Source organism: Marmota flaviventris, chromosome 11 (genome assembly GCF_047511675.1).
Source record: "Marmota flaviventris isolate mMarFla1 chromosome 11, mMarFla1.hap1, whole genome shotgun sequence".
Lineage (NCBI taxonomy): Eukaryota > Metazoa > Chordata > Mammalia > Rodentia > Sciuridae > Marmota > Marmota flaviventris.
Window position 1 is genome coordinate 70,943,561 of NC_092508.1, and position 15,021 is coordinate 70,958,581.

At 35.7% G+C, this 15,021-nt stretch overlaps 1 protein-coding gene across 1 annotated transcript in view; it reads left to right on the forward strand.

Moving 5' to 3' along the window:
- The first annotated feature begins 575 nt into the window (after window positions 1-575).
- The window catches only part of Itgb6 (integrin subunit beta 6), a 66,674-nt gene continuing 52,228 nt past the window's right edge, over window positions 576-15,021 (forward strand). The window contains exons 1-5 of the mRNA XM_027937997.2: window positions 576-636; window positions 1,367-1,446; window positions 4,014-4,218; window positions 4,873-5,119; window positions 14,571-14,736. Of these exons, the coding sequence (XP_027793798.2) occupies window positions 576-636; window positions 1,367-1,446; window positions 4,014-4,218; window positions 4,873-5,119; window positions 14,571-14,736 (759 nt within the window). The remainder of the gene's footprint in view (window positions 637-1,366; window positions 1,447-4,013; window positions 4,219-4,872; window positions 5,120-14,570; window positions 14,737-15,021) is intronic.

Genomic DNA, 15,021 nt, shown 5'->3' on the forward strand with positions numbered 1-15,021 from the left:
GTAATTCTCTGCAGAGGATTTAACATGGAATACAGAAACCTGAGGTATTTTCATTTAGCTTGTTTTTCTTTTTTACCCTCCTTACCTGTAACTTAAATGCTTATGTTTTATTTCACATCTTTGCTGTTTTCATTAAATTAAAATCGTTGTAGAAGCAATCCTATTTCAGTTGTTCTTTTGACATTTTATCGATCAACATTTCACTAAAGGTATCAACTTTCTCTAGGATGCAGAGAGACTAATAGAACTTACACAAAAATTTCTCCTGAATGAATTTCCCCACCTTCTTGGTGATTGTACACCTGCCTTCCTTATAAGGAGAACAAGGAAGTAAATCATGTTGAAGTTGCTTTTAAACACAGCTTTTCTTCTTTACCTGTCCAGGTAGCCTCTGTTTTCATTTCAGTCGTAATGAAAGCTTTTTAATTTACATCTCAAGTTTCATTTCAAAGCAGTGTAAGTAGTATTTAATATTTTACACTTCAAGAAAGAAAGCCTTTAATGATCTTCAGCTTTGGTCTTGTAACCTTGAAGGTAATTCATTTTTTTAATCTGCACAGCGAGAACTGAAACGAATGGGGATTGAGCTGCTCTGCCTGTTCTTTCTATTTCTAGGAAGGAATGATCGTGCACAAGGTAAGACCTAAGTTCTCGGATATGTTGCTTTCACGATATGCTTGACAAACCTGTCATTTGGTTCAGAAACTAGAGCCGAAGTCATTTTTTATTTGACCTGTTTGATGGCTCTTTTGCCACCGAGTGAATACTTTAACAAATTACAGGCAAACACAGGGCTGGTCCCACCGTGAATGTTCTAGTCTCAAGGTAAATAAATACAAAGGTTACACAGGCATTTTAATGAGGAGAATTAAACAACATTACTGCACAGTAGGACTTCTTAATGCCTTTATGACAGTCGTTTTGGAAATTTCTGTTTTATTATACAATAAGTTCTTCCTCTTGAGAGTAATAATCTTGGGAGAGAAAAAAAGGATTTTATTTCACAAACAGAAATACCACATTTATAAGAGAAGCATTTTAAATGGTTACAAATAATTTTAAAATTAAAATGACAGGTATTTAATAAGAATAAAAAACAAGATGATTCTGTATTTGTCAACAGTTAGCTATTTTTAAAAAAAGAAGAGGATGATAATTTTTGGCTTATAAGGCACATGTATTTTCAACGTGATAGATGTGAAGTGTAAATTTTTATGTGAGTTGCTAGCATTTTCAGAATTGATTTTTGAAGACAAAAATACATTTTGATATTGTTTTGTTCAAGTAATTTAAGAGGCATAAGTCTCGTAAATGGAATGAATGAAAGTGTACTTAATTCCTTGCATCTTGCTAAATTTAAATGTAGGTGGCTGTGCCTTGGGAGGTGCAGAAACCTGTGGAGACTGCTTACTCATTGGACCTCAGTGTGCCTGGTGTTCCCAGGAGGTAAAACAAATGACCTCAACATGTTTTTAAAAGCTCTGTGCAGTTACACTTATGTTGATTTCCTCAATGATAGCTCAGATAATGTCCTTCTTTCTGTGGGGTTATATGAGTGAAACAAATCAAGAAAGGATAATAAAAGTATTAGTGGATCAAAGTGGCATTCACATGATTGCTTTCAAACACAATTCATGGAAGGAATGCATGTCAAATTATTCTAAATAAAATAGTTAACTCAGAGTCCTTTATTTAACCTGGTTCCTTTTCTTATTTTAAGGTAATTTCTCATGGGTTAAATGTAAAATGTCAAGCCTTTCTGGACAATCAGTAATCATGGAGATGTTTTCTGAAGTTAAACACACATTTGATATCAGTACTATAGCTGTATTCCATCCGGGAACCAGGATCCAATGTGAGCCACTGCTAGTTTCTACAAGGAGCATTCTAATTTCGGGAAAAACATTGCTACTAAGGCCTTATTCAGTTCTTTTAAAACTTATATTTTCATGAGCTCAGTCACTCTGTATCATACCAATGACAAAGCCCCAAACAGACATTCCTTATCTAAAACTGAAAACTATGTAGTATGAAGATGCCTGGGGGCATATAGCAAGCCATTCTAAGTCACTGCCGGTGCTGTGACACCATAGAGTGATCTGCAGAGGTGTCCTGATAAGAAAGAGATGCACTAACTCTGAATTTTAAAACAAGTCTTTCCCCACTGGATCTCATGAAGATAATCTAAACATCTATTCTTCCCATGCTCTAGATAGGGCAGAGGCATGGGAGGGTAAGGGAGGGGGCAGGGGGTTAGCAATGATGGTGGAATGTGATGGACATTATTATCCAAATACATGTATGAAGACATGAATTGGTGGGAACATACTTTATGTACAAACAGAGATATGAAAAATTGTGCTGTATATGTGTAAAAAGAATTGTAATGCATTCCTGTATAATATATTTAAAAAATAAAAATAAATTAATAATAATAATAATAAAAAGAGCACAAACCTGGCACACTGCCCTAGTACTCCCTTGACTGATAGGGGCCACAAAAACAGCATTCAGGGGAATTGTGCTCTCTTGAACCAACGTATCAAATTCAGGATTGAGAATGTAAATGTGGGGGGTAGGCATAATTTTTTGGACATTGGCTTTCTAAAGAAAACAGCATTAATTTCATTCCAGAGACTGAAAATGGCAAATCATTCTAGAATTTTTGTTTAAATGCACTTTTTAGCATTTGAGAGAGTTTCTCATAGCCTTACTTGTGGATGACCCTTGGTAGCTAAATGATTGTCAAATTTTATGGCAAGATTAAGAGGTCACTCCAGTAGTAAAAGTAGTTATTAGTTTATCAATTGAGGTAATTGGAACAAAACGTAAAATAGATTTCTGCATGGGAAGAACAGAAAATATGCTGTGTGGTTAACACCACCCCTGACCTTCTGGCAAAGGCTGTGACTACAGCTGATAGCAACTGCATTGTATTGTGAAGGCGCCTCCATCAGCCACTGTTTGCCTTCCTTACAATATGAGATGTTAGAGAGTTTGCCAGAGCCTCAAATACACAAAGGCCTGACTGGTAGATAACAAATTATATTCTCAAAATTTAATTTCAGAAGAAAGGTAACTTTTCTACTTGGTGAAAACATCAAGAGTGGCTTTGAATTCTAAGGGGCCAGGAAAAATATGGGCATTGGTTTGCATGAGAGTCAATGGGTTCAACTTTTCCTAGTGCCTGCTGTAGAGTAGCCTTGCCATCAGGTAAGACAGGTATATCTGGGCTCCATTTTTTCTGCTCTTGATGCTGCAAAAATGGAATGGCCACATATCTGCTGGGAAATACTATACCTCAGTGCTCATGTGAACCTAATGGGGCCTAGGAAACTCCAGAGTCCTGTACAGAAAAGCAGACTTTAAACCATCTTCTAATTCCCTTCCTTACTTCCAAATCTTGGAGGAAAGACCTTGAACTAGAACACTTTAAGATACTGAGTTTAAGGTCCCTGAGAGATCAGTTTTAGTGAAATAATGCTAATCAGGGCAACACACCAATGATTAAAACTAGTAAAGTATCAGACAGTGCGATGTCATAATCCTTGTCCTTTAGAAATACATAGAAAAATCTCTCTTTGCTACCGGATTTGGTAATAGGTGCACTGTAAAGCTTAGACAGGCCTAGGATTCCAAGAACCAACAAGTCATTCCAAAAAAAAAACAATAGACTGAAAAATATCAACTCGATGAACTCAACTATTTCAAGAATCTGGTCATGGCAAAGGAGAATCTTTAAATAAATGAGCTTTAAAAAAACTGCTAATGAATTCAAATGAACATAATTAAAAGGAGACTCCAGCTTTACTCATAACTTTGCTGGCAGAATACTCTGGCTATTCAACTATAACTTAGCTTTAGACCTACAATCAATGTCAGTCATACAGGAATATGATGTATTTAGGATGGCAAGATGCTTAACTAGGAAAGTATGTAAAAAATTTTAATTACTGCCATCTTATAAAGAAATGCAGATTTGTCTTCTTTTTCTCTACTTTTTTCTTTTTTAGAATTTTACCCATCCATCTGGAGTTGGTGAAAGATGTGATACCCCAGCAAATCTTTTAGCCAAAGGATGTCAATTAACCTTCATCGAAAACCCTGTCTCCCAAATAGAAATCCTTAAAAATAAGCCTCTCAGTGTAGGCAGACAGAAAAATAGTTCTGACATTGTTCAGATTGCACCTCAAAACTTGATTCTTAAATTGAGACCAGGTAAGTTATGATTTTTTAACAGAGGGGGAAGGGTCTTTCAGAAGAAAGAAAAACACAGAAGTGTTTATTCATGTAAATAAACATAATGCTATGTGTGTAATATTGCTATTGCTTTAATATGGATGCTACATGTCACAGATCATTGATTATTATGCCTCCAATTGCCCATTTTTAAGGAAATATGAAGTTTTGGGGCTCACATTTTTCTTTGTTCACATTGGCCACTTCTACTCCAAATGTGTTACTGAAGAAGTCTTTTCTAATAGTAACCATTTGAATTACTCAAATGTTGCTTAGATTTGCCTCACATTTCTTCAAGAGTTGAAATGTAGATTGAAACTCTCCTTTATTTTGTTCACCTGTTCTAAAACCACACACAAAAAAGTTCAGCTTATCTTTCATCTAAATGGATGCTAATTCTTCCCAGGAGATATAAAATATCCTAACTTATATTTCTTCAGTACTCATAAACTCAATGCTGAAAGATGTTTGTGGGCTTACTCATTTATAAACTCTACCACTTAGTACATCACATGGTATGTATCTTCAGTAAGTTCTTAATGGAAAGAAATAGCTAGCTGGCGGGGAGATTAGCCAGTTGCAAATAAACCTTCCTGTGTTTTATGAATTTGCTTTCCCTGTGGGGCTCTGCAGGTGGTGAACAGACATTGCAAGTGCATGTCCGCCAGACCGAGGATTACCCTGTGGACCTGTATTACCTCATGGATCTCTCCGCCTCCATGGACGATGACCTCAACACAATCAAAGAGCTGGGCTCCCTGCTTTCCAAGGAGATGTCTAAATTAACCAGCAACTTTAGATTGGGCTTCGGCTCTTTTGTGGAAAAACCCGTCTCCCCTTTTATGAAAACAACGCCAGAGGAAATTGCCAACCCTTGCAGGTAAGTGATTCTCTGGCATCTCTGTGCACTGATTTCCACAGCGATACCCCGCTGCCCTCCCTAAGCCGCACTTGCCAGGAACTCGCTAACTCCCTGGCATTTCTATCTGGCTGTCTGATCTCACAGTTCTCTCAGATGCCCAAGTTGCTCGCAGCCTCCGAGGATCTTAAATGTACGGTTCTAGCCTTCCAGCCTCTGCAAAGCATCTGCCTCCAGCGATGGAGGGCGTGGCCAGGGGCGTGGCCAGGGCGTGGCCAGGGAGGTTTGTGTTCTGTGGACAAAGGGGGCTGTACATTCCATTGGATTTTATCCCCCTCCCTGCCCTTGGGAGACCTTCAATCCCCAATGACCACCACTGAAGCTGTCTGACAGTAACCTCTATTCGTTTTGAGTCTTTTTCTACTGCAATGACTTCTGTCAAAATAATAATTTTTGCAGCTTCCTCTGACGTACTTTGGGAAATGTGGGTTTCTCTCATTGTTTGGAGAAGGCCTTTGCAGCCATCACTGCTACTAAATTCACAGGAAATGAGTCAGTGACTCTATTATAATGTGTTATAATCAGCTATTAAAACCATGTCTTATGCAGGATGGCCAAGGACAAATAGCTTTGTGATGGCTTACCTGTGCAGCCAATGACATGTTCAAAATCAAATTATTTAATACCCTTCTATTGAGAAAGAGCCACCATCTGCTCTGGGCCAGACCCTGCACTGAAGGCTTTACATACATGACCTTATTCAATCTCTATAATGACAGCAGGTTAAGGCAGGTTTCATTAGCCCTATATTCAGAGGAAGTAACAGAGGCTCTGCATGGTTAATAATTTGCTCAAGGGCACATGACTAATAAGTATACCAAGATCTGGTTTGATCCAAAACCAAGCCCTTTACTACTATGCATTTCGTATATATGAAATCATTTTTAAAATGTTAATTTTTAATATTCTTATACACCAGAGCAAGCAATCCCTATAAAAGACAAACAGCTTCTATCGTATTTAAAAACACATCAGTGCACTTCTCAACTATAATCTAACATAGGTAAAAATTATTTAACTGTGAAAGTAATGTACCACTGATTATAACTCTTAGGAATTGTGTTTGGTTAAGAGTATCAGAAACTGTGGCTTTAAAAGGAGAGAGTTTTTTTTTTTTTTTTTTCTCTCTTTTACACAAAGTGAAGTCAGGGCTTGGGTGACAATTCCACAAACACCAGAAATCCACAACTTCTGTTTTTTTTTTTTTTTTTTTTTGCTCCACCATCTTTAGCACTTGGATTTTGTCTTCATGGTCCAAGAGGCTGCTAGGGTATTAAGCATAATTTCTTCACTCCAGGCAGAAAGAAAGGAAGAAAAGTGGGGCAGATTAGTTAAGGGCACTATCTGACCCTCTTAAAGTATAATTGACATGCACTTGAAATACGCACATCAAAAATACTGTTTGAAGACTCTTAATAATTGAATATACCAGTATAATCAACACCCAAAACGTGATATAGGTATATTCATCACCTCAGAAAGTCTCCTCATGCCTCCTTCCAGTCATTTCTACTTCCTCAGAGGTGCTCACTTTGTGATTTCTATAATTTAGATTGGTTTTGCCTATTCTTGGATTTCATACAGCTAAAATAAAATAGTATACACCTTTGTGTCTTGCTTCTTTTGCTCAGTGTAATGTTTTGAGATTTAATAATGATCTTGTGTATACTGGAAATTTGTTCCTTTTTGTTTTAATAGGTAGTCCATTAATGGATTTGCTACATTTTATTTATTCCTTCTTCCATTGATGGACATTTGAGTTGTGTCGTTTCTTGGCTGTCATGAAAAATGCTGCTATGATCATTTGAATATACATCTGTGTATGGATGTCTGCTTTTATTTCTCTTAGATGGATACCTAGACTGGAATTGCTGAATTGTTTAAGTGTACTCTTAATTTTTAAAGAAACTACCAAAGAGCTTTCTGAAGTAGATATACTTCTTTTCATTTCCATAAGCAATGTGAGAGGGCCCCAGATAATCCACATCCATGCTAACACAGTGTTAGCACAAATGCTCACTTTTACATCTCACGAAAAGAATTAGTCGTTTTAATTTTAGCCATTTTAATAGGCATGTAGTGGTATCTCACTGTAGCTTTAATTGGAGTTTCCTTTGTAACAAATGATGTTGAATACCTTTTCATTTTTCAGTCTCATTTTGTATTGTGTGAAGCATCTCTTCATATCTTTTGCCCATTTTTAAAAATTAGATTGTCTTCTTAAAATTGTGTTGTAAGCGTTCTTTATATATTCTGGATACAGGTTCTTTGTCAAACATACGCTTTGCAAATATTTTCTACCAGTTGTGGCTTGTGTATTTATTTGTCCAACAATGGTTTTAGTCAAACAAAAGTATTTAATTTTGATGAAGTCCAATTTATCAACTTTTAATTTTGTGATTGGTATATATTTTGTCCCAAGATATTTTTGCCTACTCTAAGGTTGTAAAGACTTCTTTTCTCTTTTCCCTAGATTTATGGTTAAAGTACTTACATTTAGGAAATTTATGATTACAAATGAGTTTTTGCATTGGGAATGAGAATAAAAGTTCTAAGTTCATCTTTTGTTTCCAAACAGATATCAAGTTGATCCAAAATTTGCCTTTCCACATCAAATTATTCTTGTTGTCTTTGTTTAAAAGCAGTTAACTATATATGTGTGCATCTAATTCCAGACATATTCTCTTTCATTGCTCCATTGATTATACCTATGTAACATTAATGCCTCACTCTCTTGCCTTATGATGTCTTTAAAATTGGGATTGTAAGTCCTCCAACTTCATTCTCTTATTTTTGGCTATCCTAGATCCTTTTCATTTCCATATAAATTTTAGAATCAATTCTTCAAAAAATATGCTGAGATTTTGACTGAAAATGTATTAAAACCATAGATCAATTTGAAGAGGTTGGACATCGTAAGCATATTGAATCTACCAGTCACTTCATATGACATACCTTCACTTTGTTAATTTCAGGGTAGAGATTTTTTTTATTGGTGTTGTTTTATCTATTCCTAGGGTTTTATTTGTTTGTTTTTTGCAATAGTAGAGATTGAGCCCAGGGGAACTCTACCACTGAGCTACATACTCAACCCTTTTTTAAATTTTTACTTTGAGATAGGTTCTTGCTAAACTGTGGAGGTCAGCCTTGAACTTGCAATCCTCCTGCCTCAACCTCCCAAGTAGCTTGGATTTTAGGCATGCACCATGGTACCCAGTTCCCAGGAGTATTTTTTTTTAAGTTCATTTTTCAATGGTGTGCTGGTGATTTATAGGAATGCAATTGATTTTTCACATTATAATAAATTTTCCCATTTATTCTAGTCTGATTTTTATAGATTCTTGTGATTTTGCAAGGACAGTCAAGTGAAACTAGTATAGCTTTTATCATTATCATGAGTGCTTGCTGGTAAAAATATATAAATATATATATATATTAGAACTATATATATTAGAACTACTAGTAAAGTTGGTGCCACTGTTTGGACACGGGTTGAGGCACCAGCAGTTGACTACTGCTTTCCCATCATCATAGCACAGCAAAAAAGGCAAATGACATATTTATACACTGTGAAAACAGTGTGACCCTAAAAGCCCTCTGGAATGTCTCAGGAACCCCAGAGTCTATGCACCATTCTTCACAAACCCTTTTAGGACTGGCGATGTAGCTCAATGGTAGAGCACTTGTCAAGCATGTGTGAAGCCTGGGGTTCACTGTAAAGAAAGAAAAAATGCTACTCTTTTTTTTTTTTTTTTTGGTACTAGGGATTGAACTCACAGACACTCGACCTTTGAACCACATCCCCAACCCTATTTTGTATTTTATTTAGAGATAGGATCTCACTGAGTTGCTTAGCACTTCACTTTTGCTGAGGCTGGCTTTGAACTCGGGATTCTCCTGCCTCAGCCTCCCCAGCCGCTGGGATTACAGGTGTGCACCATCACACTCAACAAAATGCTACCTTTTAAATCTAATTTCTAATGGCTTTTGGAGTATTTTTTATTTTTATTGGGAGGAGAGTCACTAAAAATTCATTTTACCATAAGAAGGCTGAAGCACTAAAAATTCATTTTACCCTGTAAGAAGGCTAAAGCAGCTTACAGTTTTGAAAGAGTTCTCTTTGCTGTTGTCTAAGATACAGAATAAAAGAAAAGTTTTCTTCATTTCATATTTATAAATGAGTCATAATATGTATTTTTAAATACTTAACAGCATAAAAATTAAACTTTTCCCTCCATCAAACATTTTGAAGAATTTCTTCTTAACATCAATCCGCATACACTATGTTATGATTTTTTTTTATCTCAAATTTGGTGAAGAATTCATTGTAGTTTTATGAAATAGGAGACAGAGCCATGGAAATAATGGATTACATGGATTTCCTATACATATACATACACAAAAGCATATTTGAGTATAGAATGTACAGTTTCTTATTGCAAAGTTAATAAGTTCATGTGCACAAAAAGAAGAAAATCAAAATAAGTCCTAACCCTAAGAAAAAGATGATGTTAATCTTTTAGTATATAACATTATAGTCTTTTTAAAAAATATTTTCTCATTTAATTTTTAAATTTGTTTTAATTAGTTATACATGACAGTAGAATGCACTTATGCACTTTGATATATTTTATCAATATTTATTTTAAATTTAACAAAATATATAAGTAGTACTTCTTTATATTGTGTTTCTCAATTATCCTACATTTTAAATGTAAATTCGTTGTTGTCTAGGAACTCAAAATCCTCCATTGGTAAGAGGTTCCTACTCCCTACACTTGCTATACTCAGAAAGCAATATCTAAACGTGAGCATTCATTAGAGCTATTCCAGTCCAATTAAGGGTTTCAGTTCCAATTCCGAGAGCAACCCCTCTCTAATGCTCTGTTTTACTTTTGCCACATGTTCTCCCATCACATGAATCTGCTCAGTGAGTTACATTAAGATTTCATCCACTTTTCAAAAGCATGGACTTCTAATAATTAGAATTATCTGCTCAGGACATAATTTCAACCAACAAAGATCCAAATTTCCCGCAGGAAGGTAGGACTGCCAATTCTTTGGTTCTAGGAGATGCTCCAATATCTCTTGGTACAGGATGAATCAACAGCCCCAAATGAAAGATTAAACAAAAAAATTCCAAGAATAGTTAGGTCCCAGGGACAAATAAGCCTACATGCTTTTTATCTGAAATAAACTTCATAGCAACTTCATGAAGTAAATGTTATCATACCCATTTTATGGATAAGGGCACTGAGGCCCAGCAATGTTAATGAACTTGCTCCAGGATAGAACTGTTCCGTCTTTTTATTCTAATTTTAATGAATTTTCTACCACCTCAGAGCTACTCCAGTCACTACAGGAGTAATTATGACACATGCTGAATTATCATCATTAACCAATTGGAAAAAAATTTAGAGCTCTTTCTCATATCACACTTTAAAATACGTCTCATATCTGAGGGTGGGAAAAAAATTCACTTTAATAAAAAGTTTTAAGGTATGTATCAAAAACATCAAAGACAAAAGTTTAATATTTTTCAGAGAGTTCTTCAAATTAAATGGGAAAATAAAAAATATACCACTAAGAAAATAAGCAAAGAGTATAAACCAGCAAATTGGTAAAAGAATAAATTCAAAGTGTCAATAAATATAGACAAGTGGGTCAGTCTCATTAGTAATAAAATGAAAGTTAAAAATAAAATTCAGATTTCATTTTAGCTAATCAGCTATTTTGTTGAATGGTACAGTCTCACATACAATTATCAAAAATGACAGCTGAATCAAACTGATCAGAAAAGAGTTTGCAAATAAGGGCCAAAAAATAACCCAGCAATTCCCCATCAAAAAATTTATTCTAAGCAAAGATACAGACTAGTTTGCAAAAATATATGAAAAGGGATCACCATATTATTTAATTAACAAAAGATTTCAAAATAAATTCTCAGCAAGAGGAATGATTGAACTCTGATATATCTCATAGGCATTGCAACTTTTTAAAATTTCTTCTTCACATTTTCATATAAAACCTCATTTTTTTTCAATGAACAAAAAATGCATTTATTTTTAATCAGGAAAAAAACACTATTCTAGAGATATCATTAGCCAAATCCATTCATTATTGTCCTGAGGTCTGTGCTAATCTCTATGGGATTGATGTAAGAAACAACAGAAAGTACAGTTTCTTATTGCAAATGTTTGTCAAGCCCCAAACCCGAAAAGCTCATTGTGCAGTGTTCTCTGCATATTTTGTTTCTTCAAGCCTCACAACAACCCTGCTAGGTAGATACTATCAGTGGGCAAGACTTCAGAGTTTCAGAGAAACCTGATACATGATATTTTTTAAAAAGGGAATAAGATTAACTTCTGGGAGTTAAGGTAAAATGTAATGAATCAGAAAGAAATATAAAAAGTGGCCTGGAAACAGCACAGTGGCTCCTGAACCATCTGTGTTGGTACAGCTGAAATAATGGATTGTCCTGGTGGGTTGGGGGAAGACAGAAAAAAGAAGGGTCACAGAAGACATAGGCATCCAAGAACCTCAGCCAAGTCACTTCCAGAGTTTCCAGCCCCATTGACTAAAAGGACTTATGAAACATTTGTTAGGTGAGGAGGTTGACCACAGATGAGGGAGGGACCAGATGTAGTCAAGAGCATTTCTTCTTGAGATGGCCATCTTAGGACAGCTCAGGCTGTGCCATTCAGTGTTCTGAAACATTGGAAAACAATGGATTCTGACCTCTTTTCTTGAAAGTCTACTGTTAGGAAGAAAATCACTTCCCTCATGGACACCAACTTGCTGGTCCCCGTGAGAGCTTTACTACTCAGTATAAAAGAATCCACAGCCATTCTGATTTGAATGAACATTCGATTCTCATCACTTATGGTAGTCATTCTATAAACTTGCCTCAGGCACTGAGTTATTCTAATACTGAACATTGCTCCAAAGGGAAAAATAGGTTAGAATCCTATGAGCCTCTAGTTATAAGTTTAATCAACTGACCAATATATAACCTTGTTTTGTGTGTGTTTATATTTTAAAACATCTTGCTTAATAGATAGTGTTGATTCATCACTATTGACTGCTCAGACAATAATATTAAAAACTAATACTTGAACGAATTTTATATTTCCTACATGAGGCACATCACAACCTTTTAGCACTCAGGAACACTAGACAATAAGCCCTTCGTTCTCAGACTTGGGGACCATTTTAAACAAAGAAATTATCAATAAAATGAATATATGCACATACACACAAAGCCCTGGCACTAAATAGACCATAAAAAGACACACGTTATTTACACTGTGAGAGATGACTCGAGAAAGCAAAACATCATCTTGTTTGACCTCAGCAGGTAATGTGCACGTTAATGAGACTCACTTTTTTTTTCTTCTCTGTGTAGATATACAAATGATGAAGAAAATTATGTATTGATTTGCTAAAAATAAATTTTAGTAAGTAGGTGAAAATTCACAAATGATGAGGATGTATAGGCAGATGAACTTGGTAACAGGAGTCTGACCCTGAAAGATGCACCTGCTCTCTAAGTGCTAACAAGAAAGCCTGCCGCACCTGCAAGCTCAAGCCCAGGCCCTATGTGTGCTCCACAAGAATCAACCAGGGCTCCCAGGCAGCGCACCACACCCTCAATGGAGGCTGCTCCTATCTGTCTCTGTGCTTCTGTGTCAATGGTTGTCAAACTTTAGTGTGTGTCAGAAAGGTTTGCTACAGTATGTGTTGCTGAGCACATTCTTGGCATTTCTAAGGCAGGAGGTCTGAACTAGTGCTCCAGATTTTGCATTTCTAACATTTTCCATGTGATTCTCATGCTGCTGTACCAGGAACCTCACTTTGAGAACCTCTGCTCAATACCATTATCCTGCTTTTATAGATGAAAGCTCAAAGCTCAGAAGGGTTAAGTAACTTGCTCAAGGTTTCAGGCACAGCTAGTAACTGACTTTTAGGATAAAATGTAGCTGAACTCATGATCATCTCTTTATGTTCTACTATTAGGAGCAGATTTCATCCTACCATGATATAAGCGGGGGGTTTTATTCCCAGGCTGGTCCCCAACAATGTAGACAAGCATGGTAGAGTTGGACTCTAGAACCTAGGCCCTGCTATGTTTTGGTTTTTTTTTTTTTTCAACCTTCAATAATATCTTTTTTAAAAATATTTTATTTGTTCTTTTTAGTTATACATGACAGCAGAATGTATTTTGACATATTACACATACATGGAGTATAACTTCCCATTCTTGTGGTTGTACATGATGTGCAGTTACACTGGTCACATATTTATATGTGAACATAAGAAAGTTATGTCTGATTTATTCTACAGTCTTTACTATTCCCATTCCCCTGCCCTTCCCTTTATTCTCCCTTGTCTAATCCAAAGTACTTCTGTTCTTCACTACCATCCTCCCACTTATTGTGTGTTAGCATCCACATATCAGAAAGAACATTTGGCCTATGGTTTTGGGGGATTGACTTATTTCACTTAGCATGATAGTATCCAGCACCATCCATTTACCGGCAAATATCATAATTTCATTTTTCTTTATGGCCAAGTAATATTCCATCATGTGTGTGTATGTGTATGTATATGTGTGTGTGTGTGTATATATATATATATATGTATATATATATATATATATATATACATATACATATATATACACCACATTTTCTTTATCCATTCATCTGTTGAAGGGCACCTAGATTGGTTCCATAGTTTAGTTATTGTGAATTGAATTGCTTTAAACATTAATGTGGCCGCGTCACGATAGTATGCTGATTTTAAATCCTTTGATATATACCGAGGAGTTGGATAACTGGCTCAAATGGTGGTTCCATTCCAAGTTTTCTGAGGAATCTCCATACTGCTTTCCAGAGAGGTTGCACCAATTTGCAGTCCCACCACCTACTACGATTTTTGAGCCCTTGATAGGCAGAGCTGGGAATATTAAAGGGAGCAGAGGAAGAAGACAAGTTTCTGTCTTGTCTCGCTATGAGATGACTCCTACTTGATGACAGCTTGAGATATCAGAATACAAAGAAATTGTCATCAGGTAAACTTAATGGTGGATTTTAGTTGGGAGGTAATAGAAAATAGTGATTACACACACTGGAATGGGAAGTTTGATCACTTGATTAGCTGTTATATGCGTTTGAGTCAGTGAATGACTCAAACTCATATCTCTAAATAAGTATTAGCTAATATAGTCAACATGGAAGGGATGGGCAGAGATGATGACAATGACCTTAATCCTGAGATTCACAGCCAGATTATAGAGTTAGGCCCGGGAGAAAAACTAATCTTTATTTGAAGAACTATTGCTAGGATCTCAGATCCATTAACTGTGTGTTGCATCATATTTCAAAAATATTTTTGCACCTTACTTTTGCAGTAGTATACCCTACTTCTGCCTACCTACATTTGGATTCAAGCACATTTTGCCACTGACAAATGACGCTGAAAGATTCAATGAAATTGTGAAGAATCAGAAAATCTCTGCTAATATCGACACACCCGAAGGTGGATTTGATGCAATTATGCAAGCAGCTGTGTGTAAGGTATGCTGTGCCAAGGAGATCACATTTCATTCCGTTAACATGAATTTCATCTCTTATTAACAAATCAACTTTGGAAAGCTTGTATATTTTTCTTTCTTTTATTCACCATATTTCTTCAATTGATGCTGAAGACACAGAATTTCTGTAAAATTTTAAATTTAATCATGTTTAAATGGGGACTGTTTTATACACCTAATATTTGAATAATCAAAGAAAATGATAGTAGCTTTGAGGAAATTTTGGTTGGAACAATAGTCTTGTTTTAAAAATCTAGTGTATTTTAAA